At 45.4% G+C, this 22,922-nt stretch overlaps 2 protein-coding genes across 3 annotated transcripts in view; both read left to right on the top strand.

The window, feature by feature from the left end:
- LOC307230224 (arf-GAP with coiled-coil, ANK repeat and PH domain-containing protein 3-like) overlaps positions 1 to 14,710 on the top strand; it is a 56,637-nt gene extending 41,927 nt beyond the window's left edge. Inside the window, exons 11-25 of the mRNA XM_080000459.1 lie at positions 700 to 812; positions 1,077 to 1,128; positions 1,416 to 1,516; positions 1,678 to 1,792; positions 1,951 to 2,165; positions 3,456 to 3,525; positions 3,725 to 3,819; positions 3,921 to 4,141; positions 5,212 to 5,313; positions 5,641 to 5,733; positions 5,864 to 6,084; positions 7,244 to 7,353; positions 7,559 to 7,669; positions 8,108 to 8,169; positions 13,631 to 14,710. Of these exons, the coding sequence (XP_079856585.1) occupies positions 700 to 812; positions 1,077 to 1,128; positions 1,416 to 1,516; positions 1,678 to 1,792; positions 1,951 to 2,165; positions 3,456 to 3,525; positions 3,725 to 3,819; positions 3,921 to 4,141; positions 5,212 to 5,313; positions 5,641 to 5,733; positions 5,864 to 6,084; positions 7,244 to 7,353; positions 7,559 to 7,669; positions 8,108 to 8,169; positions 13,631 to 13,785 (1,836 nt within the window). The 3' untranslated portion in view covers positions 13,786 to 14,710. The remainder of the gene's footprint in view (positions 1 to 699; positions 813 to 1,076; positions 1,129 to 1,415; positions 1,517 to 1,677; positions 1,793 to 1,950; positions 2,166 to 3,455; positions 3,526 to 3,724; positions 3,820 to 3,920; positions 4,142 to 5,211; positions 5,314 to 5,640; positions 5,734 to 5,863; positions 6,085 to 7,243; positions 7,354 to 7,558; positions 7,670 to 8,107; positions 8,170 to 13,630) is intronic.
- A 1,728-nt stretch (positions 14,711 to 16,438) lies between these two features.
- Positions 16,439 to 22,613, top strand: ube2j2 (ubiquitin-conjugating enzyme E2, J2). Of its 2 annotated transcripts, none has more exons than XM_080000800.1 (7): positions 16,439 to 16,556; positions 18,982 to 19,112; positions 20,112 to 20,152; positions 20,382 to 20,484; positions 20,639 to 20,777; positions 20,869 to 20,949; positions 22,006 to 22,613. In XM_080000800.1, the coding sequence occupies exons 2-7, from the start codon at positions 18,982 to 18,984 to the stop codon at positions 22,291 to 22,293; spliced, it is 783 nt and encodes a 260-aa protein (XP_079856926.1). In that variant the 5' UTR covers positions 16,439 to 16,556; the 3' UTR covers positions 22,294 to 22,613. The 2 variants fall into 2 exon arrangements, with proteins under 2 accessions (XP_079856926.1, XP_079856925.1); XM_080000799.1 differs by having other exon boundaries at positions 22,003 to 22,613.
- Positions 22,614 to 22,922: the final 309 nt, after the last annotated feature.

Genomic DNA, 22,922 nt, shown 5'->3' with positions numbered 1-22,922 from the left:
TGAAATCCAAGACTCCCGTTGCAGTAGTGAAACTTAAGCCCGAGCTCACATTTTAATCAGTGCAGCGACGTGTCCACGGGGGCAGGTGGCCCGGTGATTACCAGTCCCTTCCACCTCCCACCTCATTTAGACGACAACAGAGGAAAGGGCTTGAGAGAGCGGAGGCTTAAGCTGACGGGGACGGATTTCGGGGAAAAACTTGTTGAGGCTGCGCCGGTGAAACGAGTCGGAGTCCGGATGTAGGAGGTTGAACCAGCGGTATTTTGAGAAACGTGATCCAGAGTTTGATTTTATTACAAAGGTCATGACTGAAAGGTTTTAAAGATTCAATTTCAGTGAACTCCAGACCCCGGATGTGTGTGTATGTACATGTATGTATGTATGTATGTATATGTGATGTGTGTGTGTGTGTGTGTGTGTGTGTGTGTGTGTGTGTGTGTGTGTGTGTGTGTGTGTGTGTGTGTGTGTGTGTGTGTGTGTGTGTGTGTGTGTGTGTGTGTGTGTATATATACTGCATACTCGGCTAGTGGCTTCATCAGAGTGGATGCTACTGGTCCTATTTTTGCAGACGCACCGACAGGAGCCAATGAGGCGTCAGATAACATACAAACCGTGAGCCGACTCAGACGGGGAGGACGAGCGGGACCCGTTCGCGATAATGGTCTTGTGTTTTTGTTTCTGTTTTTGTTCCCCCCGCAGGACTTCTCTTACGATGACGCCAAGGTGGAGTTCAACGTGGACGCCCCCAACGGCGTGGTGATGGAGGGCTACCTTTTCAAGAGGGCCAGCAACGCTTTCAAGACCTGGAACAGGTGAGGGAGCGACGGACAGACAAGTCTCAGCATGTGCGAAAGAGAACTGCAACCGTTCAGCAGTAGAATGAAATGTAGGCGCAGCTTTACTAATACAAAATAAACAACCGGACCAGACCGAAATACCCGATGATGGTAGTAATAGTGTAAATAAGTAAACTTTGTTGTATAATTACTTCAGCAGATTAGTAATTTTTCCTCATTTAAATTTAAATCAAGTGCTAGTTTTCTGGATGTCCAACACTAAAGCTCTTTCCTTCCAAGGCGGTGGTTTTCCATTCAAAACAGCCAGCTGGTGTACCAAAAGAAACTCAAGGTACAGTTTGATTTAGTATCAATCTTGATATAGCAGCTGGTGGAAATGTTTTTTTTTTTTTGTGTGTGTACATTTCTTATGATTGTTATGTTAGAAGGGTTAAACGTCTGTAGACTCGTATCAGTCTCTCATTTGAAACAAAACACAGAAATTCAAATCCAGATTGACCCGCTCATTGATGGTGTGTTGCGTCCGTCCTGAAAGTGGGGCCTGTTCATCAGCTGGAGGTTGACTTAAATTGAGTCAAAATTCTGCAGAGCCGTGACTAACTGACACCCTGCTCTCAGGACTCGTTGACGGTGGTGGTGGAAGACCTGAGGTTGTGTTCCGTCAAGCTCTGTGAAGACAATGAGAGAAGGTTCTGCTTCGAGGTCGTTTCACCGACAAAGTAAGTCTGTAGCTCGCCCACGGAGGCGTCTGCGTTTCTTTATTTTATTTTTTTTATCATACAGCTCGCGCCACAGTTTTTCTAAACATATTAATTTATTGGCCTCGCTACATGTGGCACCACAACGGTTTTGACATTAATTGGCTGCGACGCCCCTGTAGGAGCTGCATGATGCAGGCGGAGTCGGAGAAGCTGCGTCAGGCGTGGATCCAGGCCGTCCAGGCAAGCATCGCCTCGGCGTATAGGGAGATCTCCGACAACCACTACTACATAGAGGTACGCGGCTGTACCCCCCGGAACAGCACCAATACTCTTGCCTGCCGTCTCAGCCGTAAACGAAACGATCGTTAGCTCTCACGTATGCAGATCAATCAGAAAATGGAAGCCGTGGAATCGCTGGATCCTTAATCGTACCTCCCTCTCCCCCTCGTCAGAGCTTGGACCGCACGGCGTCGCCCTCCACCAGCAGCATCGACTCTGCCAGCGAGCCCAGGGAGAGGGGGTCGCGGGCGGGAGGGGAGACCCTCCTCCAAAGGCTGCAAAGCCTGCCGGGCAACGAGCTGTGCAGCGACTGCAGACAGACGGCCCCCTGCTGGGCCTCCATCAACCTGGGGGTGCTGCTCTGCATCGAGTGCTCAGGGATCCATAGGTAGCGGCTTTTGACACTAATCCCACGCCATCGGGTTTCCAAAAAACATCTCCGGCAGGGGCCGCGGCAGAACGCGCGACACTGTGCCTGTGAAAGCCGTCGGTTTGTTTTTGAATGACAAAGTCGCTTGTGGTCCGGTGGGGGGGGGCCGTTGCATGAATGGGGCAAAGGGAGAGCGAGCAGATAAAGAGAGGGAGGGACGCAGCAGAGATATATTCCAAACATCCTTTTAGTTAGCACTAGTTGTGCGTTTTTTTTCCCACCACCTGCATCAGTTATATTACCTCTCCCTCTGAGCCACTAAATGTGACACATGGTGAGATGGAAAGGCTATAAAAGTCTGAGAGAAAGAGGAAGATTGACAACAGGAAGCCCAGGAGGGACGTCACAAGCACACACCGGTGTTCCCTCGGTTCTGCCGATGTTGAATGGTTCACGGACCTGTCAAGGTTCAAGGAGGGACGTTTGACGCTAGAAAGCGCATGTTAATCTCACCGTGCCGCCGGAGAATGTTTTACATTACATTTAGCAGACGCTTTTATCCAAAGCGAATGTGGCTGACTGATGCCTCTCCTGACGGAGGGTTTTAGCCCCACTGCCTCCAGGCTGTAGCTGTTTGGGAAACAGTGAGAGAGCGTGTTTACACCGGACAGTTCCCACGTTCATCTCTGTGTGAGTGTAAACCAGGGCACTGCTGGCAAACAGCATGCAGAGCAGATCTAATGTGAGATTAAGAACAGAAAACACACAGACACACACACACACAAACATTGTTACTGGAATGGAAGCCGACTGCTGACACCATGTCTACTGATACATCTCATAATCTGATCAAAGACACTTCTACCTTCACACAAGAGCAAATCTCTTATTGTGCTTACTGTGAGATGCTTTCAAAACGTATGTGTACACTTGGGCGGTGGCGCACACACACACACACACACACACACACACACACACACACACACACTCGCACACTCGCACAGTAGTTCAACCTTTACATGTGTGCCTGCTGACATTAAACTCAAACATCTCAACAAACAGGTAGTTTATGAAGCAATGCTCCTCCATAATTATGATTGTTTAATTTTTATTTATCTTTATTTAACCAGGCAAGTCGTTGAGAAAAAAAATTGTATGCACAACGTAACCTACAAGGGCATATATTTCTGATTGTCCCGATTGAATAACAGGATAAAGTTCAAGTTGCCATTGGTAAAATGTGTTGTATTCATGAAGGCATATTAATTATTCTCTTTAATAATTTCCTCTCATCGCACCTTCTCTCAGGAGTCTTGGAGTCCACTGCTCCAAGGTGCGTTCGCTAACGCTGGACTCATGGGAACCAGAACTACTCAAGGTGGGTCTCCAGCCCACTCTCCCCCAGAACACCTGGTTTTTGACGGAGCTCTTTTTCTGACACCCGTTGAGACACGTCATGAGCACATCCAATCAAGTTTTCCTTTCTCTCTCCTCTGTAGTATGTCTCTGTCACGCCCTCCACTTTCTCCGGGGGCTTTCATTCAAAATTTGTACTTCCTTCTTCCCACCTCCTCCAGTTGATGTGTGAGCTGGGAAACACTGTGATCAACCAGATCTATGAGGGCGCCTGCGAGGAGCTGGGAACCAAGAAACCAGGACCCTCCAGTTCAAGGTCAGCCGTACAGTTGGGTTAGGAGCTGCCAATCAAATCCAATAAAATAAATGCCGATTCGTTGACAAACACCACTCGTCCATCCCACCTAAATCCCCCAGGCAAGAGAAGGAAGCCTGGATCAAGGCCAAATATGTGGAGCGGCGCTTTCTGAAGAAGATGAGCGGCAGTGAGGCGTTGGTGGAGGGCGAGACCAAGTCCCGGCCCTGGAAGGTGAAGAAGTGCCAACGACGTAACAGCTCCATCCGGGCGCCCAACAAGGCCCGCAGGAAATACCACCGCTACGAGCCCGGCAGCGCCTCGCCCGCCAACCTCTCCGCGGGTGAGTTCCACGGTTCGCCCTCGACCGGATCCATCACATTCGTGCTACGCTTAAGTTTTAGATTACTGCCGTGTGACGTGATGGCAGCTATAGTTAACTGTTGAGATTTATAGTTATTAGGGATGTTAAAATGTGTCAATAAACGACCGGCTGACCGCCGGGTTCTCAGTGTCCACAGTAAAAAGTCATATTTATTTATTTATTTATATGTTCTAAAAACTTCATTGTTTACAGCATATTCAAAAGGTTCACAATAAAGGAGTTTCGCAGAATTCCGAGGCGGCCTATGATAGAGATTTATTTATTTATCTATTTCTTTTTTTTGTGTGTGCCTGTGATGTCAACTGCCTCCTGTCCTATCCCATAATGCACATCGCACATATGAGCCTGAAGCGAAATGAGGTTTCATTTCAGACGCCGCTTTGTCATCGTGTATATGTCAGACTGCCATCACGTGTGGGTAAAGCCAGGCAGTTCTCTAGTGTTTTTATATCTGAATATCTAGTGCATCACCCTTCATTTATTTATTTATTTCGGCCTACATTCACAAAGGCACGCGACCAAATGCATTGTTGAATCGACAAAATGGTTTCATTTTCAGACATCACGTGAAAACAACTCATTTAGTTATTTTAATAATAACCAGTAGTGTCGCCTACAGGCCTCGACCAAAACATATTAAAGAAAGAATCTTGAGCATCCGTCTCTGCTCCGCAATAAAAAGGATGCGGTGCCGCGGTGGTTAAGCGTGGAAAAAGCAAATTTATATCTGATGGGAAAATAAAAAGGCCTATCTGGGAAAATAAGGTTACAGAAGACACACTTAGTAGTGAATTAAGCCATATAACATATATTATGTACCTTGTCTGTTTTTTAATCTGATAGGTGTACATCAGAATCTTAAAAAAAAAAAAAACGCACACAAAAACAACGACTAATCGGTAAATGCCTCCGACACGTCGACTCGCAAAAAAAACGGTGTCGTTAACATCCCTAATAGTTCTATAGTATATTAAAGTCTTTACGGGGCAAAAAACATACGCCCTGACCTCCACTTCCTCCCGCCACAGCAGCGGCAGCGGCGGCAGCAAAGTTCCGCCGGGACTCCCTGTTCTGTCCGGACGAGCTGGACTCTCTCTTTTCCTACTTCGACACCGGCTCCGGCCCTCGCAGTAAGTCCGAGACGCAGTCAGGTAATCCTGGTCCCTGCTCATCTGAATGTGCACCGCTTGACTGACTCAGCCACTCAATCCACTTGTCTAAATGTGAAATGCACGATCTTTGGTTATGAGGCGCGATTCGTTTTGATGTCATTATTCCTTTCCTGCCCGCCGATCCTGGTATCTGTCCTTCGTCTCATCCCACCGTGTATTTGTGCATGTCTGATATGATACCGACGTTGAGTGTCTGCGGTGGCCCCGGCCCCGGCGACGCATGTGTCTAGTACGCACGGTGTAATGATTAACGTGTCCGTGGCTTGGCGCTGTTTGGCCCCGCAGGTCTGAGCAGCGACAGTGGCCTGGGAGGAAGCACCGACGGCAGCAGCGACATCCTGGTGTTTGGCTCAGTGGTGGACAGCGTCACAGAGGAGGGTGAGTGTGCTTCACCGTTGTCCGAATAACGGTACTTCTTGGCATCGGTGATGAACACCTCCTGCTGCCGCTCTTTCTCTTTCTCCGTTTATTTATTTTCCATGTCCTCCATTCCGCTTTCCACCCTCAGAGGAGGAGTCCGAGGAGTCCTCCAGCGGCGAGGTGGAGGTCGAACAGGAAGTGCCTTCGGACCCCGAGGACCCGAGGGAGCTCCACCCCGGCGCTCTCCTCCAGCGCTCCTCTGGCCTCCATAACCTGCCGCTCATGGCCGAGGCCCTGGCGCACGGTGCTGACGTGCACGCCGCCAGCGAGGAGGAGGGGCGGACGCCGCTCATCCAGGCCGTGGTCGGGGTGAGTGTTGAGCACGTGGAACACATCAGAAACCAAATTGGACATGACCGTTTAAACGCAGATAGAAGCGCAGGAAAGCTCACGCAGGGGAAAAATGAAACTGACTGAAAATACAAATCAAATAGAGTAGAATGTGGTTTTATGAAGTGAAAACATTAAAAAGTAGAAGAAGGGGATGTTGAATTTGAACAACCCGTTAAACATCATTTATCTCACATTTGCATTCAGTGATTTAGTTAAATAAGATGATTTTATTTAGAGGGACTTATTCACCAAGTGCATATCACGGATTAGCCACAATATTAAAACCACCACTAATATTGTGTAGCTCCCCCTTATGCCACCAAAACAGCTCTGACTCCACCAGTCCTCTGAAGGTGTCCTGTGGTATCTGGAACCAAGACGTTAGCAGCAGATCCTTTAAGTCCTGGAAGTTGTGAGGTGTGGCCCCCATGGTTCTGGTTTGTTGTTCCAGCACATCCCACAGATGCTCCCTCGGACCGGACCATGACCCCGCCCATCCACATGATGTAGAAGAAAATGTGATTCATCAGACCAGGCCACCTTCTTCCTTCTTCCATACGCATCAAGCTGTGATGCACTGTGTGTTGTGACACCTTTCTATCATAGCAGCATTCACTTTTTCACCAATTAGTGCTACAGTAGCTCTTGTGTGGGGTTGAACCAGACGGGCTGGACTTCACTCCCTACGAGCATCAATGAGCCTTGGGCGCCCATGACCCTGTCATCGGTTCACCAGTCGTCCTTCCTTGGAGCACTTGTAGTAGGTAGTAACCACTGCATACCAGGAACACCCCACAAGACCTGTGGTTTTGGAGATGCTCTGACCCAGTCGTCCAGCATCACATTGTGCTCCTTGTCAAAGTGGCTCAGATCCTTACGCTGCTTCAACACATCAACTTCAACAACTGACTGTTGACTTGCTGCCTGGTATATCCCACCTCTTGACAGGTGTCATTGGAACAAGACGGTCAATGTTATTCACTTCACCTGTCACTGGTTTAATATTGTAGCTGATCAGTGTATTCATTGCCATCAGTAACAACAAGTGTCATCAGCACAGTGACAGAGTTGGACAGAAGATGTTTTTGGTCTCTGTTCTTTCTTCATCCCTCCTCTCTCTGGTTTTCCTTCTCAGGGCTCTCTGATAGCGTGTGAGTTCCTGCTGCAGAACGGAGCTGATGTGAACCAGAGGGACATGCGAGGGCGGGGTCCACTGCACCACGCCACCAACCTGGGACACACCGGGTATGTTCACACCGCACCGTTCACACCACACTGAAGCCCTTTGACAGTTCTTTGGGCCAAATGAACTCATTTATTTATCCTGTGTGTGCGTTGTGCCGCGCCCATATGATACTGATAGTACCGGTGATGAAACTAATCATCTGGCTTGCCCTCTTCCATCTCTTCCTCTGTCACTTTGTCCTCCCATCCCTCCGGTGCGGTGCAGGCAGGTGTGTTTGTTCCTGAAGAGAGGAGCTTCACAGTCCGAGGTGGATGAGCAGGGTCACGACCCCCTGAGTATCGCCGTGCAGGCCGCCAACGCAGACATCGTCACTTTGTGAGTATCTTTATACTATCTCTTCAGGCTGTTCTGGGCTTCATTAATGAGCAGTACTCTGTTTGGCATTCATAAAAAATGGCCAAATCAGGCCTGAGAACAGCCCAGTACAACTTATCACAAAGTCATCAAAAGTGGCCCCATTGAGCACCTCTATTGGTTAAGTGTGTTTACATAGAGAAGATAAGAGACAAATTTCACGCATGCAAGTGCCATGTGACCCAAGCCACTTTAAGAAACATTTCTGTCTCTACACAAATGTATTTCACGTCCTCTTCCATCACTAGGCATCCCATCTTGTTTCCCTTACCGTCTGTTAACATCACCGTCTTCACATCTCCTATTATTCCAGTTCCTTTCCTCCGACGCATATTAACTAAGTCCCCTCTCAACATCCCTCGCTCTCCTCATCTGTATTCCGTTGTGTCTTCTGTCCAGGTTGCGTCTGGCGCGGATGAACGAGGAGATGCGGGAGGCGGAGGCGCCCTTGGGCCAGCCAGGTCAATACCCCAGCAGCAGTCCCACTGAGCAGCAGTATAGAAAGTGCATTCAGGAGTTCATTTGCCTCACCATAGAGGAGTGCTAGGGGGCGCTGTAGCCTACAGTCCCAAAATGCATTCCCCGCCGAGACTGACGACGGTTTAGATGGAGTTGCCTCTGGCGCGGATCCACACTCTGCCGAGCCGGTTCCAGATCCGTGGCCCAGAGGCAACCTCGCAAGGACGGGGCGTCTCATGAAAGAGGGGCATACCACTTTCTTATCTTAGGGGTGCATCTCTTCGTAGCATGACTTGTTATGGACTGTTCTAACTCTATTGACAACGTAACTGCCACCTCCGTTTTTTCTTAACGCCGACTACATTTCCGCTTTGCCAACGCTTCATGTCACTGATATACCATATACCAGTTAAAAATCTCACACGCGCACACAGTAGAATTATTGCTGTTTGGGGCCAGGATGTCTTTCTGTTGGTTTCCTCCAGCAGTATAATGTCACGTTAATGTCTAACCTCTCTGGGGCGCTCTCTGTTGACTCTCTGCTGCTCATAGCCGTCACCTTTGGGAACTCCCGCCACATTTAACTGCGTCACTCGCATCCAGACCCCACATGCGGCTCCGTCTCCTATTAAACAGAGATGTAGATGTTTTTAGGACTTTCACGGTCGATCTTCAAACTGTGTGACGTGGCATGAGGTGAAAAAATGATTCCGGCGTTTACTGTGTAAATAGAGAGGAGGAGGAGGAGGAGGAGGAGGAGGAGGAGGAGGAGGAGGAGGAGGAGGGGTGGGAAGTTTTAAATGAAAAACTGTGATAACGTTGAAGGGCATTTGGGGCGACGGGGGCCCCATGCCTGCTTTGTAAGATACCGATCATGTGCGTGATGAAAGAGTGAGTGAGAGTAGACGAGTGCGTGCGTGAAGGAATACTGAGAGACAGAGTCGAAAGCTATGATATTAGGATACACCTTTTTACAAAACAAATTGTGCACTTTTCCCACCTACAGTATTATCATTTTGTTTCGTCTTCTATCTATGAGTGTTTGTTTGTTTTATGTTGTGTCTTGTCAGCTGGAGGTATTCTGTTGTCTTTTTTTGTTTATTTAATGTTGGTCTGCCCAGAGGACTAGTTGCAATGCCTTCTAGAATGCAGTTACACCTTCCTTTTCTTGTCAAAACCCACACATTACTTCAGCAGTACTTAAAAACATATATTTAGCCAACACCATGTAGCCCAACGCTTAAAAACACCAGGTTGTTTTTTTTGACCCCTTTAAAACATCCTTATCAGATTACAACCAATTGGTGTAATCATGGTGTGAATTACTTAACACACCATGTTGCGGGAGTTAATAACCGATTTAAATATTATTGTTTCGGGATACTCTGGGCTTTATCTCAACCTTATTTGGAGGCGTTTGATCATTGGTGATAATGGCAAGTACATAAAAGAATGTCCCAAGTACTACAGGGGTTTAGTGTCGCGGCAGAGTAATAAGAAGACGGGCACTGCGTCTCTAATCGCATACCACATGCTACACATGTGCCCTGTCGTCCAAGCGTACTTTGAGTATGTGAGCTGCACCGCTTATTTTCAGCCTTTTGAGGGTTAATGGCCCTGCCGCTTTGAAGTGGTTGTGGTCACAGTGAAGTAGTGCTATCCCTTTTTCACTGTTTGAGCGTACGGTTGGTTGCCTACTGACTTGGCAAACTAAATAGTCTGCTGGTTTGCCATTTCAGACGCAGCATGGAGCTACATGTTCCACCAAACAGTTGCCTCCGCTCTGGCGTTGTGCCGTGTGTGACCTCTTCTCCATTTTGCCATTAAAGCAACACTATGTACATTTTTTACCTTAAAATAACAGCTTCAAAATCATTTAGATGATACTGACTTGTAATATGGAGAACGGAACCTCTTTCATTCCCACCTACCCCCGAAACGCAGATTTTTGCACTATGTAACTTCTGCGCTCGAGTCCGAAACCCGGGGAAAGTGCGTTACGCTTTATGGCACGACGTCACTTCCTTAATGTTTGGCCTGGGGTTTCTGTTAGCTGTTAATTACCGTTTTTTGCCTGGTAAAATTTATAGAAAAATACAATAAAAAACGATGAATTATAAACTTGCCGGTCAAAATGTCATGTTCAAGTTCAAGAGATGTTTACAGTGGTAATAATGCTCACACAAAACGTAGCCTCTCCACCTCCCCGTCGGCGGCGGTGAGACGGACCAGCGGTGCACTCGGCACCCGACTGCACCGCTGGTCCGGCGAGCTGTGTTTGTGACATAGACTGTTATTGAAACGTTACCGCGAAGGATCAAATTTGTCCGGTAAAATTATTTGTTTTTGGACACCCGACCGAGTTTCGCAGGTGGTGTAAAAGGAACTGTAGGGGCGCCATACCTAAATTTACACAGTGCTGCTTTAATTCCCATTCACATCACTAAAGCTGTTTTGAGACGGATGAGCACGCTAAGGACATTTTTTATTTTTTTTTCAGAAAGGCAATCTGGTGATTAGGATGTAGTTGAAGGGGTCTGTTTACTGGTTATGTTTGGCTATCTCTGCTGACCACTACTTATATCCCGCACATTTTGCCAGAATATCTTTTTTGCGAATGCAAACATAATCTACATTCCAAGCATGATCAATTGTTTTTCTATGCTTTCATCATGTGGTGCGGTCCTGTACAAAGCATGAGCCACACTGATATCTGTGGTGTCGGCCATCTATTCCTAGGCCAGGGCTTTTCTTTGTTGCTTGTCTTTAACTTCGACCTTTGTACCGCACTTGACTGAGCGAGCCAAAAATGTGAGGACTTTTTCACCCAAGTACAAGCCCGTTCGTTCGTCACAGGTGTCACTGAGTTGGCGGCGTGTTGGCATAGTTGGCATAGTTGGCATATACGTTCTTAGCGCCCTCTGCCAAAGCCCTCGAAAAGGAACGCGTCTGGCATCGATGAGTTATTTCACCTTTTCTTTTTTTTCTTTTTTTACATTCCAATGTTCGGCGTAGATACAGCATTAGTCTTATCAAGCTTTGTGACGTAACAAGAGTAGTAGAAACACTGTTGATGTCCTCAAATGTTCAGGTGAAGGAAGCAGACGTGCGACTTGTGGCTTGATTTCGATAGAGCGCGGGTGGAATTCTGCGGAAGCTCGGCGCTCGGCGAGTAGATTCAATCGAAGGCGTGACGGGACGTTGACCGCGACCAAGCGGTTCAGGGCGCGCGTCCTCAGCTCAAGTATTAGATGTTGTGTCCGTTGGTGTGTGTATAAACATAGGAGTGGTAAAGGGCGCTTTTAGGAACAAAAACGCTGTAAATAACATGCTCGTAGATATGAACTCAAACTCTCGCCGCCTGCCTCTCAGCATTCAACCCTGGATTCTGACTGTCTGATCTGTTTTTCAATATGTCTTTATATTTCCTTGGAAAGCAAGCTTCCTGTCACACTACAGAACTGTTGTTTAGCTCTGTACATGTTGGAATAACTTTGGAATACTCTCTTCCCTGTCTGTAAAAACACTAAAGGGGGGGGGGGAAGCTAAAAGCAGAAAATAAAAGGAGGAACCTCTTGAAGAACTAACCCTGCTTCTCGCTTGTGCTCTGATTTCCGTCTCCTGTCTCGTCTCGTAACGAAGGCCTTCTTTCAACGTGATGGTGGTGTTTCCTAGTCGTCGTAGACAAAAGTTACATTTTCTGGTTTTCATTGATGATGAATTGTTAATAACTAAGAATGTTGATCATTTGTGGAAGCATTGCCCAAAATGTTGGGAGAATGTCGGGGGGGCTTGGTGTCTCTTGGGGAAGCACTTGGCTTATTCAAAGCAGCTCCGGGCTGAAAATATAAAACACGTCCACAAACGTCTTGGGGCGTCAAAGCTCCTCACTTTCAGGAAAGCACAACAAATAATGTCAATACAACATATAATGTACACTGTGCTGCTATCGGAGCTCTATTAAATTGAAAGACCGAATTTGTGCAACGATATACATTATTACGTTATATATACATATATATACATTACGTTATTTGTGCAAAATACTGCCTCACATTTTATTCTGCAGCCGCAGCAGCAGCAGCATGCCTGGAATAATTCAGTGTCTTGAATGTTACGAAACATCTTGAATGTTACGAAACATTTCCACATCCTCACGCGCGTCGCCACACCAGCACTGAAGTCTCGCGTCAGATATTTATGCACATCTCTACTCATTTAACCTCACACCGAGGGAGGAAGCCCGTGAAAGTCTAAATGGTGGAGGGAAAAAAAAAAAAAAAAAAAAAAAGTAACTGATTGTTGCTTGTGTTGCTACAGGGCCGACCACAAGCATGAGGAGGGTAAAACACAAGAATGTGCAGGAAAGAGTGAGTGAAGCATCTTGGGCCGCCTCACAGTGAAATACCACGAAATACTCCTTCTCTGGTGGACTGGCTTTACTCTTTTTTTCCCCCTGGCATTTTGTGTTTTTCACTCTTCCACACATACACTAAGCTTCACGCATCTAAACTTTGATTAACTTCATCTCTCGTGTTTTGAAATGGCCTCGGAAATTGCATCACCGGAACGGCAATGAGCTGCTTCTGAAATATATGAAGGTACACCCCCGAGCGTTTCGGAAATGAATGTGATGTAGAGGACAAAATGTGTGCAGCGTTCCGATGGCTCTGGAGCCGCTACACCCTCGCTGCCGTCCGCAGAAGACCTCAAATAAAAAGTGAAACGGGACAGGATGCTCGCAACTCTTTACCAAACAGTTCCTCTTTTTCTGTTCTGGAACTACCTGTTCTGCTATTTCAAATAAATATGTAGTAAACCTTTGACTACAACCTAAACAAAATGTATAGGCTAATATAATATAATATAGTATAATATATAACTGAATGGTCTGCGGTAGTGCCAGAAGAAGTGTGGTATGGTTAAGAGCTGAAAGCCACGTGCCGCAGAATGAAACTGAGGAACGCTGAGGATTTAAACAGGTTCACATGCCACTCTTTCAACAGAGCCAAAACTCTACAAAGGTCGTGCTGTTTTTGCCTTTTTTCCTTCCCTTCCTTTCTGACTGAATCAGGTTTTTGTCCTCTCTGCTTTGAAAAATAAAAGGTAAAAGCTAATTATTTAATTGCCGAGAGACACAAAAACCTGCACGTCCTGCAACTACTACGGGACTTGATGAGGTTCAGAAAGGTTCCAGGTTCAGAAAGGAAAAAAAAAAAAAAAAAAAGTCCAGCCATGTTTTTGCTCCAGACATATGTCTGGAGCAAAAACATGGCTGGACTTTTTTTTTTTTACTGATCCGGCTCATTCCTCTGTCAGCTAATGAGCGCAGTTGACTCAAAATCCCGGAGTGGATTGTATTGAATTTTTTATCTTTCTGAGCCCGGATCTTTCTGAGCACCTCTGAAATGAATTGGACCAAAACCCCCCTGTTGTGGTGACTCCGTTATGCCCCTGTTTCAGGTGACATCGCCCATGTTGACGTCTTTCGCGAGTTTTCTGTCCTTGCGTCTCTCCAGCCCGAGAAGCTGAGGAGGAGAAGCGCACGGTTCAGCCGCTGCCGGAGGACGCCGTCGCCACCCAACGCCTCGTCAGCCGGCGGCTCTTTTGTCACGTGATCGGAACTGACGCGTGCTGCTCGTGTCGAATGCTGTACCGCTGAGGAGCGGGGTCCAATGCCGGAGCGCCGGCGGTGTCTCCGACGATGCCGACCTCATAAAACTCGGGGACGTGGGAGGAACGTTGCTTCTCTCGCAAGAAACAACGTCGCTGTGTCTTCGTTGGGTGACGAGGGGCCGACGCCTTCGTTGTGAATTTACATACCAGGTCACTTCCACCTCCGTGATGGAGGCGAGAACTGGAGCAGTTATGAGGTCAACTAACGCGGTTTCTATCATTTAGTTGTAGGGTGTGCACTCATGTCACTAACAAACATAAGCTTATCGTGATTTAGGCGTGTGCCGAGTGTCTGTGGTACTATGACAAAGCTTTATTACGTAGTTTGGGTCTAATCTGCCGAAAGGGGTGTTTCTACAATGGGTGTCCTTGTAGGGAAATTAAGTTTGAATTCAACTTAATTTCTTGTCTATTCTAACATTTTACACTGGGTTGAAATGAATGTTTTGCATTGAAACTCAAGCAGCATGGTGCATCCCAGATGTTGCCATCCCGAGTCGTATTCTGTTTGATGCCCCAAACAAGTGACACAGTCAATGTCAGTGCTATTCCTACCATTAGGCACGATATAGTACATCTATTATTTGAAAAAGTAATGCACAACTCCAAGTTAAATAAATCAACGTTTCTTTAGTTGATCGAATGATAAACTTTGTGAAAGACTGTGATGGTTTTGTTTCCTTCTTTTGTGATTAAAAAAAAAAAAAAAAAAAAAAAAAAATCAAACCCATAGATATAGAACCAGTTTTTTTACAGGAACACTTGATTATTATGTGCGTGTTATGGTACGACTGCCCAGTGAAGGTGGTGAAATGTTTTTCTGCAGGAAATATTTTGTTTCGTAAATAAAGAGGCACAAGCAACGCCGAGCTGGATTTTCTTTTGGTGCACTAGGAGAGCAGAATGAGCTGACGTGAGGTAGCAAGTGAAATGAGGAAGGAGAGGAAAACTCAGGTTTGAAGCGGTTAAAAAAGAAAGAAGACACCTCCTCACTGAAGATTAGGAAGCTGTGATCCCGGGGAAACGGCCGAGGCGGCGCTCACTTTCTATTCCGGTCCGTAGGCCTCATTCGCTTCGGAGGACGCCCTTTCTGTGGAAAAAGCCTTAGAATATAGAAAGAAGAAAGAAAGAAGAAACAGTCTTTATTCATCACGCAACACACCACACTACAACACATGCTTGCACACACACACATGCACATGCTTTGATGGTGGCCGGTGAAATGGATCCTCTGCTTTTGACCCAATATAATCCTAAAACTAAAATATAAGTATAAAATCAAATCTTCCTGTTATTGATGACTATTTCAGAGGTGTGTGTGTGTGTGTGAGTGTCAGATGTAAAAATGGATGTTTGATTCTGCTTTTTAACAGCTCTGGGCAAAGCTCCAGGTCCAGATGGATTAACAGTCTTTTTTTTTAAAATATGTTTTATAAGGAGTTTTGCGATCATTTAAAATATCTCTTATTTAAATGCATTGATGGAATGGTACGGAGGAAGGTCAACCTTGAGGGAGCGGGTTTTAATTACACTCCTTCCGAAGCCTGGAAGGATAAAAAGATTCCTGGATGTAGAGGCATCGCTCTTCTGAATGTAGATTAGATGTAGAGCGTCACTCCTGTTCCGACCGGAGAACGAAAAGGAATCAGAGTTCACCAGCCAAACCATGTCAGGATTTAGGGAAAGACAGAGCAAGGTCCTGGATGTAATACAACGTGGGGATACGTTCGAGGATGGTGGCTTGATTGAATCTGTATACTTTTATAAAGCCTCTGATATGGTGCAGAACCCATTTAATTTTTCAAACTTTTAGACGTATGTGTTTGCGAACATTTTGAGATAATTCAAAAAAATCTGTAATTATATATATATATATATATATATATATATATATATATATATATATATATATATATATATAGATTCTGTTTCCTCACCTAAAGGCCTCTGCCCACATACAGCAGCAAAACTCTTATCTGTTCTTCTTAAAAACACTTATGATAATATTAAAGTGGTAATCTGTTTTCTTTACAATTGTTTTGTCAAAATAAAATGAAATAAAAAAATAAATAAATCCCATTTTTAATGACATAATGATCTCACACATTTCTAAGAGGCTTATTTAATGCCTATTTATTTTGTGTATAACAATGAAATGTGGGAGGTAAAATTTCATGATAATGAATATTTATGTGTGTCAGTTCTAAAACTCACCACTGTCTTTGTTTTAAATCTTTCTACACAAAAATATATTTGTTTATTTTGATGTTTTTATTTTCACTATTCACCGTTCGAAAGATCGTATTTATTTATAATAATAAAAAATATAAATTATATATATATATAGAGAGAGAGAGAGAGAGAGAGAGAGAGAGAGAGAGAGAGAGAGAGAGAGAGAGAGAGAGAGAGAGAGAGAGAGAGAGAGAATATTCATATAAGAATATATATATATATATAAATACATATAAATATGAATAAATCTTCCTCTTCCTCTTCTTTTCGGCCGCTCCCATTATACATAATAGAAATAAAAACATCATCGTTATTGTTTTGAGACCGGAAGTGATTTGCTGCTTCCGGCTGAGTGCTGCCGCAGCTAACCCCAGCCAGGTCGGTGTCATCGGGCTGATCCCTTCCGGATTTACGAAGGAAAGCAGCGGCTTTGCAGCGGGTGTCGCCTTGGAAATCTGCTTCCATCGGGGTCTCCAGAGAGGTTTGTCCGGACCAAACACGTTTCATGTGCTTTTGGCGGCTGTCGCTGGTTGTGGAAGTGTACACCGCTGTGGCCTAGCTGGCTGGCTGGCTAGCTGGCTGGCTAGCTGGCTAGCCGCCGTAGCTTGCCGTGGTGCGCTAGCGGTTGAGTGTTGAGCTCCGTAATCCTCCTGTGGTGTCACGGGTGTTGAACTGGGCGGACGGAGCGTGTCCCGCAGCGACACAACCCTTCGTTTCACTACACGGTGACATGAACAGCTTCACGGTGAGAAACGAGTGTCAGCTCGCTGGGCTGATGAGGTTCGGTTTGCCTTGTGTTTGTTTCTAGTACGAACGATGTGAAACATGTATACAAATATAAAAGTTTTGGTTTGTTTATATCGATTTTGTTTCCCATGAAATAAAAACATTTGTGTACAAGTGTTTAAAACCAGCTGTTTACAACCCATTAGGAGGCAGCGGGTGTTGAGGAAGCAGGTGGGGCTGCAGCCAGCCGGTAGACACCCGGTGCATGACGGGACGTGGGGGTCAGCGGGTCCCCACTCCTGTGTCCTTTTGAGCGTCATGTTGGCACAATATGTGAATGGATGGGATGTGTCAGTACACGCCATTTACAGTAAGCGGGTGTGTTGGCATAACCGCATACTTACTATTCTGCTTATTATGGGATCCAGCCCGCACAGGGAAATTCTCTTGAAATTGGCAATCTAAAACTATGTGTCATAGAAGAACGACAGAAGCCGCAAATCCAGTTTACGGCTTGTTAGAGCTGGCGTGTCACAAACATCTCATGGTCCAAAAATTTGACGGACGCGGTCCAAGGCATTCAATGCCAAAATATGTCCGACCTGGGTAAAACGATCTGGAACACAACGACATAATCTACGAGCACGGTTGGGGTGTTGTTTAAACCGGTATGTCGCAAACATTTCGTAGTTGAAGATTCATCCAAATCGATCCAAATACGGAGCAGATATTAGTATAAAACTGAACAACTTTGACCCGAAATATTCAGCAGGTCGTGCTTGACCGACATGCCACTATTTGTAACCAAAATGAAGGAGATGAGATTTACAGTAACATGCTTTATGATGTCATCATACTATTTACTATAAATGTGGAGGTTCTGATTTTAGAATGTACATTCACACCCTGTCCAGTGTGCGGCCTAGACTCTGTCGCCGTGTAGTGGTTCGACATTACAAACTATGTGTTTACGTGTATATTTATGTACTTTCTTACCTGGAAGATGCCTGTGGATCTGTTTGATTGATATTCTATTTCTTTGGTCCCCATTACTTTTCCGGATTCATGAAAAAAACAAAACACGAAAAACAGTGATCCGCAAAAACCCGTGACCACATTGAGTCCACTTGAACGTACGACTGAGTGATGAGTTCAAGATCCAGTGAGGCGTCAGGGGGAAAAAAAAGAAGCCGTGCAATGCTAATTACTCAAAGAAACACAACATTTTTCGTGTTTCATGGAAACATTACTCATTGAAAGTGTAGTTAGAGGGAAAAAAGTCACCACTAAAATTCCTGTGTGGCACACTGCGTCACCCAGGAATAATCATAATTCTTAAACACCGTTCTTCAGAAATATTTTACCTGAACGCCTGAAGAGAAACATGCAGACGTAAGGCCATGTTGATTGTTATCTTTGTGACTTGTGATGCATTTCACGGAAACCAAAAAAACCTATGTCGATAAAAGGAATAAACTGTGAACCCTGTGTATTTCTGCCTGCAGATATATTTATTGTTAATATTACTGTTTATTATTTATTGTATTATTACTATTAACTCCCACAGTTATCAAGTAAGAGACGTGGAATATATACAAAAGGTCTTGATTGGGAGTTGTGGGCTCTTAGTTTGTGGAAGGCTCCGCCCAACTGATCAACTTTTTGTGATCAGTTGGGTTTGCCCTAGAGATTTGTCCGGGGGAAAAATAAGAAATATATCTGTTTGCGCAAACCCAGTCGCCATGGGAACACATAAATGTAAACGCTAGGGGAGTTTCCCATGTAGCCCTGCCCACCATCATATGTCTTTGTGATGTCACAACTCTCCCGCTATAGAGCTGAGTGTTTAGGGGCTCTCCTTGACACGGCAAGGGGGGAGGACTTCCTGCAGGTTTACCGCCGTCAGTCACGCACGCAGAAGAGGAAGGGCGCGGTAATGCAACATTACAATTGGCTGTGAGCTGCTGTTAAATCACAAGAAGAACAGGCTGGTATCAGTTTCAGAGAAGAACAAGTTGCCATCAGTGTCCTACACTCTCCTACACTATCTCCTAGCACGTGCATACAAACTAGAATGGCCACACAGGGCCTGCACACTTTTACCAGGAATTGTCTCTCTCTGGTTGAAGTTGCTGAATGCAAAGAGTTGATTTGTGTCTCTGTTGTGAACTGTCTCTTAGATGAACAGCAACGGGAACAAGAGAGCTCCAACCACAGCCACTCAGCGCCTGAAGCAGGATTACCTCAGAATAAAGAAAGACCCCGTGCCTTACATCTGTGCAGAGCCGCTCCCCTCCAACATCCTGGAATGGTATGTACGCTCTCCCCTCCTGGTGAAGCTGGAGAGGCTGTTGTGTCGTCTCTCGGGCCCTGGATTCAGGCCCGAAAACCCGAAGGTTTTCTTTTCCACTCTTTACCTTTTTGTATAATGACTACCCTGAACTGACTTTCTTCTTCTTCTTCTTCTTCTTCTTCTTCTTCTTCTTCTTCTTCTTAGTGTTAGTGTTAGTGTTATGTGTATGGTTACATGAGGCTGTATTAACACACAGCACCTCATATTAAAAGGGCAAAAAATATACAAGAATCCATTACATTTAAAAGTATTCCAATGCAAATTGTGCCTTTCCCCCGTTTACCTACTTAGCCCCCCTTTACTCCTCCGTGACGGTCTTGCCCGTTCCAATATGGCGGCTACGTTGACATAGGATTGTTTTGGTTTTGAACCGGATACAGGCCGAAGGACGTATCTGTGGTTTTTAATCCTCTTCCGGTGATTTGTTTGTCTGGCGCTGCACGAATACAACTACAACTCCCAGTAGCGGAGCATATTATATCTTATTTTTGGGGACCAACACAGCTGAATGGCTGATTCAGTCACTGATGGTTTGATCATTAAATCTTTTACAAAGTAAATTCAGCTGCCGGTTTGAACCTCATTTGCAAAATTGAGAAAAATGCCAAGAAATGGGCCAGGAATGGGGATGAGGAGGGGGCGTGGCTTAGCGTGCCACTAAAAGTACTAATCTACGTCAGCATCCTCCCAGCACGCTTTGTGCTGATTTCAACCAGTAGATCATGTTCTGAGCCACATTTACTATTTGTAATGCTGATTTGATCACATGTGTAAAGAAACATTAGCGTTATGACAAGGGCTGGGCTCATATGATCATGAGACTATCTTCTATTGTTGTCTGATAACGATAACTCATGGCGCTTCGCTTTATTAGTCTTGCTAACATATTTCAATGAAAAGGAGCACTTGGCTTGACAGTCGTTCTAATTGCTAACAAGAATGTTTCATTTTCCACAGGCATTATGTTGTAAGAGGTCCAGAGAAAACACCCTACGAAGGTAATGTAACGCCAGGCTTACTCCATGCTGTTTTTTTTTTATCGCGCTTCTTATCTTTGAGGATGCTTGGGAAGTGGTGCTGATGATTTGTTTGCCAAAACAAGCAGCCCCCAGATAACCCCCGCTTTACTGTTGTGTTTACTGATCCGTACTGTGCATACTGGTCTACACGTTGTCAGTCTGATCTCTAGTGATGAGGTCTCATCACTCGCTAATCTCTGGTCCACAGGAGGCTATTATCACGGAAAGCTTATATTCCCACGAGAATTCCCCTTTAAGCCTCCTAGCATCTACATGATAACACCCAACGGCCGATTCAAGTGCAACACAAGGTGAGGATATTGTGATTCTTCCTTTAGAGCTTTTAAATATTCCTAATTACTTGTTTGTTTTTGTTGGTTATGTGAATGTTGTTTGAGGTTGTTGTGTTAATCGGACTGCCTCTGATCCCTCTGGGGTGTAACGCTTCCTTCCTTTTTGGTGCAGGTTATGCCTCTCCATCACAGACTTCCACCCAGACACGTGGAACCCTGCCTGGTCGGTGTCCACCATCCTCACCGGTCTGCTCAGCTTCATGGTGGAGAAAGGTCCCACCCTGGGCAGCATCGAGACCTCCGACTACACGGTGTGTGAACTTCACAACACACACACACCGTCATACGCGTTTCTTTTCCCTTGTATCTGGTGTGAATTTAGTTTTGTTCTTATTGTTTTAGAAAAGACAATTGTCAGCCCAAAGTTTGGCCTTCAACCTCAAGGATAAAGTCTTCTGTGAACTCTTTCCTGATGTAGTCGACGTAAGTATACAGCATGTGATTATCTGAGTGTGTGTGAGTGTGTGAGTGTGTGAGTGAGTGAGTGATGCCCCCGAACTGAATGGTTATGGAATACCGTATATGGGCAAACGTGATTGGTTAGAGGTGAAAGGTCAGCTTTAGATAATCCAAACCAATTGGCTCTCCGCTGCAACTTGCCGAACGAAATGAACAGATCTGCAGGTAAAAGGAAAAATTATGGCGATCGTCATTGGTTTATCACCAGCACCAATTAGAATTGTGCTTAGAGTGCATTATTTTCACCAGACATTATGATCGGAGAGATTTTCCCGGTCAAAAACCGACAATGACCGGATAACGGAAATGCTGATATGCCTATATGTTGCCGCTGTCTCTGTCACTCTCTTTTGGAGTCTTGTCTTTTCACACACACACACACACAGGTTTACCATGTTTTTGTTTTTCTTACGGCATTTTGTTGTTGTTTTTTTTATTTATAATTTTTTTTTGCTACCGATACATATCACTCCCCTTCATTTTGGTTTTGCATGTGTAGCGATCACTTCAAAACAAACTTGCACAAGTCACAGCAGACAAGTGGGGCCCATTTGGGGGGTTGTGGTCGTTCCAACAATAATGGGGGTGGGTTGGAATTCTATATGTTGAGACCTGCCTCGCCAATACATAGATTCTTGTTTGATTAACTGTTTAACATTTTATATTGTTCGTTTTAAGGAATGTTTATTGAACACTTGCTGTAGCCCTTTGCAGTTTATTCACTTTATGTGCTGTTTCAGTTTGTTTATTTATTATTATAGTCTAGTAGACTGATTTATTTAGAATGATGTCGTTGCGGCTAAATAAATATTTTTGGTATATGTAATAATAAAACTATTTATTCTGTTCTTTATCCGTGTTTTTTCTTGCTAAATATTCACAAAGAGCCGATGAGAACTATCAGTAGGAGTCGTAGTATCGATCAAATCCTAAGGAAACCCATCCCTCGTGTCATACTCCAGCCTCGTCCTTGTCCGGTCACAATGTATCCGAACCTTCTTCCCTGTTTTCATCCAGGAGATGAAGCAGAAGCAGAAGGCTCAGGAGGAGCTGAGCACCCGCATGCAGCCCCTACCCCTCCCCGACGTGGTTCCCGACGGCGACCCGCAACACGCCCACTACGGCCTCCCCGCCCTCAACGGGGGGCCCGCCCCCCTGGGGGCCGCCAACCCGGCCCCCGGCCTGCAGCAGGCCAATCGCAACCACGGACTGCTGGGCGGGGCCCTGGCCAACCTGTTTGTCATCGTAGGTTTTGCGGCGTTCGCCTACACGGTGAAGTACGTGCTGAGGAGCATAGCGCAGGAGTGAGGAGCTGCAGCTGGCTGGCGAACTACACCTTTTAAAAACACACTAGTTGGGGGGGTGGGGTTTAAAATCCTCAGCCATCCCCCCACCCTCCTCTGCCACCACCGCTACTGCTTCCACCACTACAGACTTTGAAAGATGGAATATCAAAGCAACCCACCCAGGAAGGTTGGGTGGGGAGTGGACTGGACCGGCAGTGGATTGGACTGAGCGATATCACGGCTTGAGATCCACTCTGTGGTTTATCAACAATAGCAGGGTTTGCTTGGCTCATGGGTTCAAGAAAGAGAAGAATTTAAGCCTTAATAAATTTCCTTGTTGCAGCCATGTTCATCTTGTCAGGTCATTTGAAGGACATCCCACCGCGTCTGCGTTCTAACCTTTTCTTTGTGTCTTTGTTGCTTATTTCAGACATTGGTTATGTCAAAAAGTCTCAAGTTGAGTGTGTCACACCATAACATATGCAGCAAAAGCAGTTGGTTCATTAAACCAAGGTAACAGTTTATTAGTGAAGTAACAACTTCCTCCAGATAAATTGTCTGGTGTGTATTTTAAGTGAAGAAATGTCAGAATAAAACTTCTGCATCCGATCCCTGATCCTTCACCTGTGCGGGATCACTTTGGTACATTAG

This window comes from Zeus faber (genome assembly GCF_960531495.2).
Source record: "Zeus faber genome assembly, chromosome: 5".
NCBI lineage: Eukaryota > Metazoa > Chordata > Actinopteri > Zeiformes > Zeidae > Zeus > Zeus faber.
Note: the sequence above shows the minus strand (reverse complement) of the source record. Positions and strands in the feature narration are given on the sequence as shown.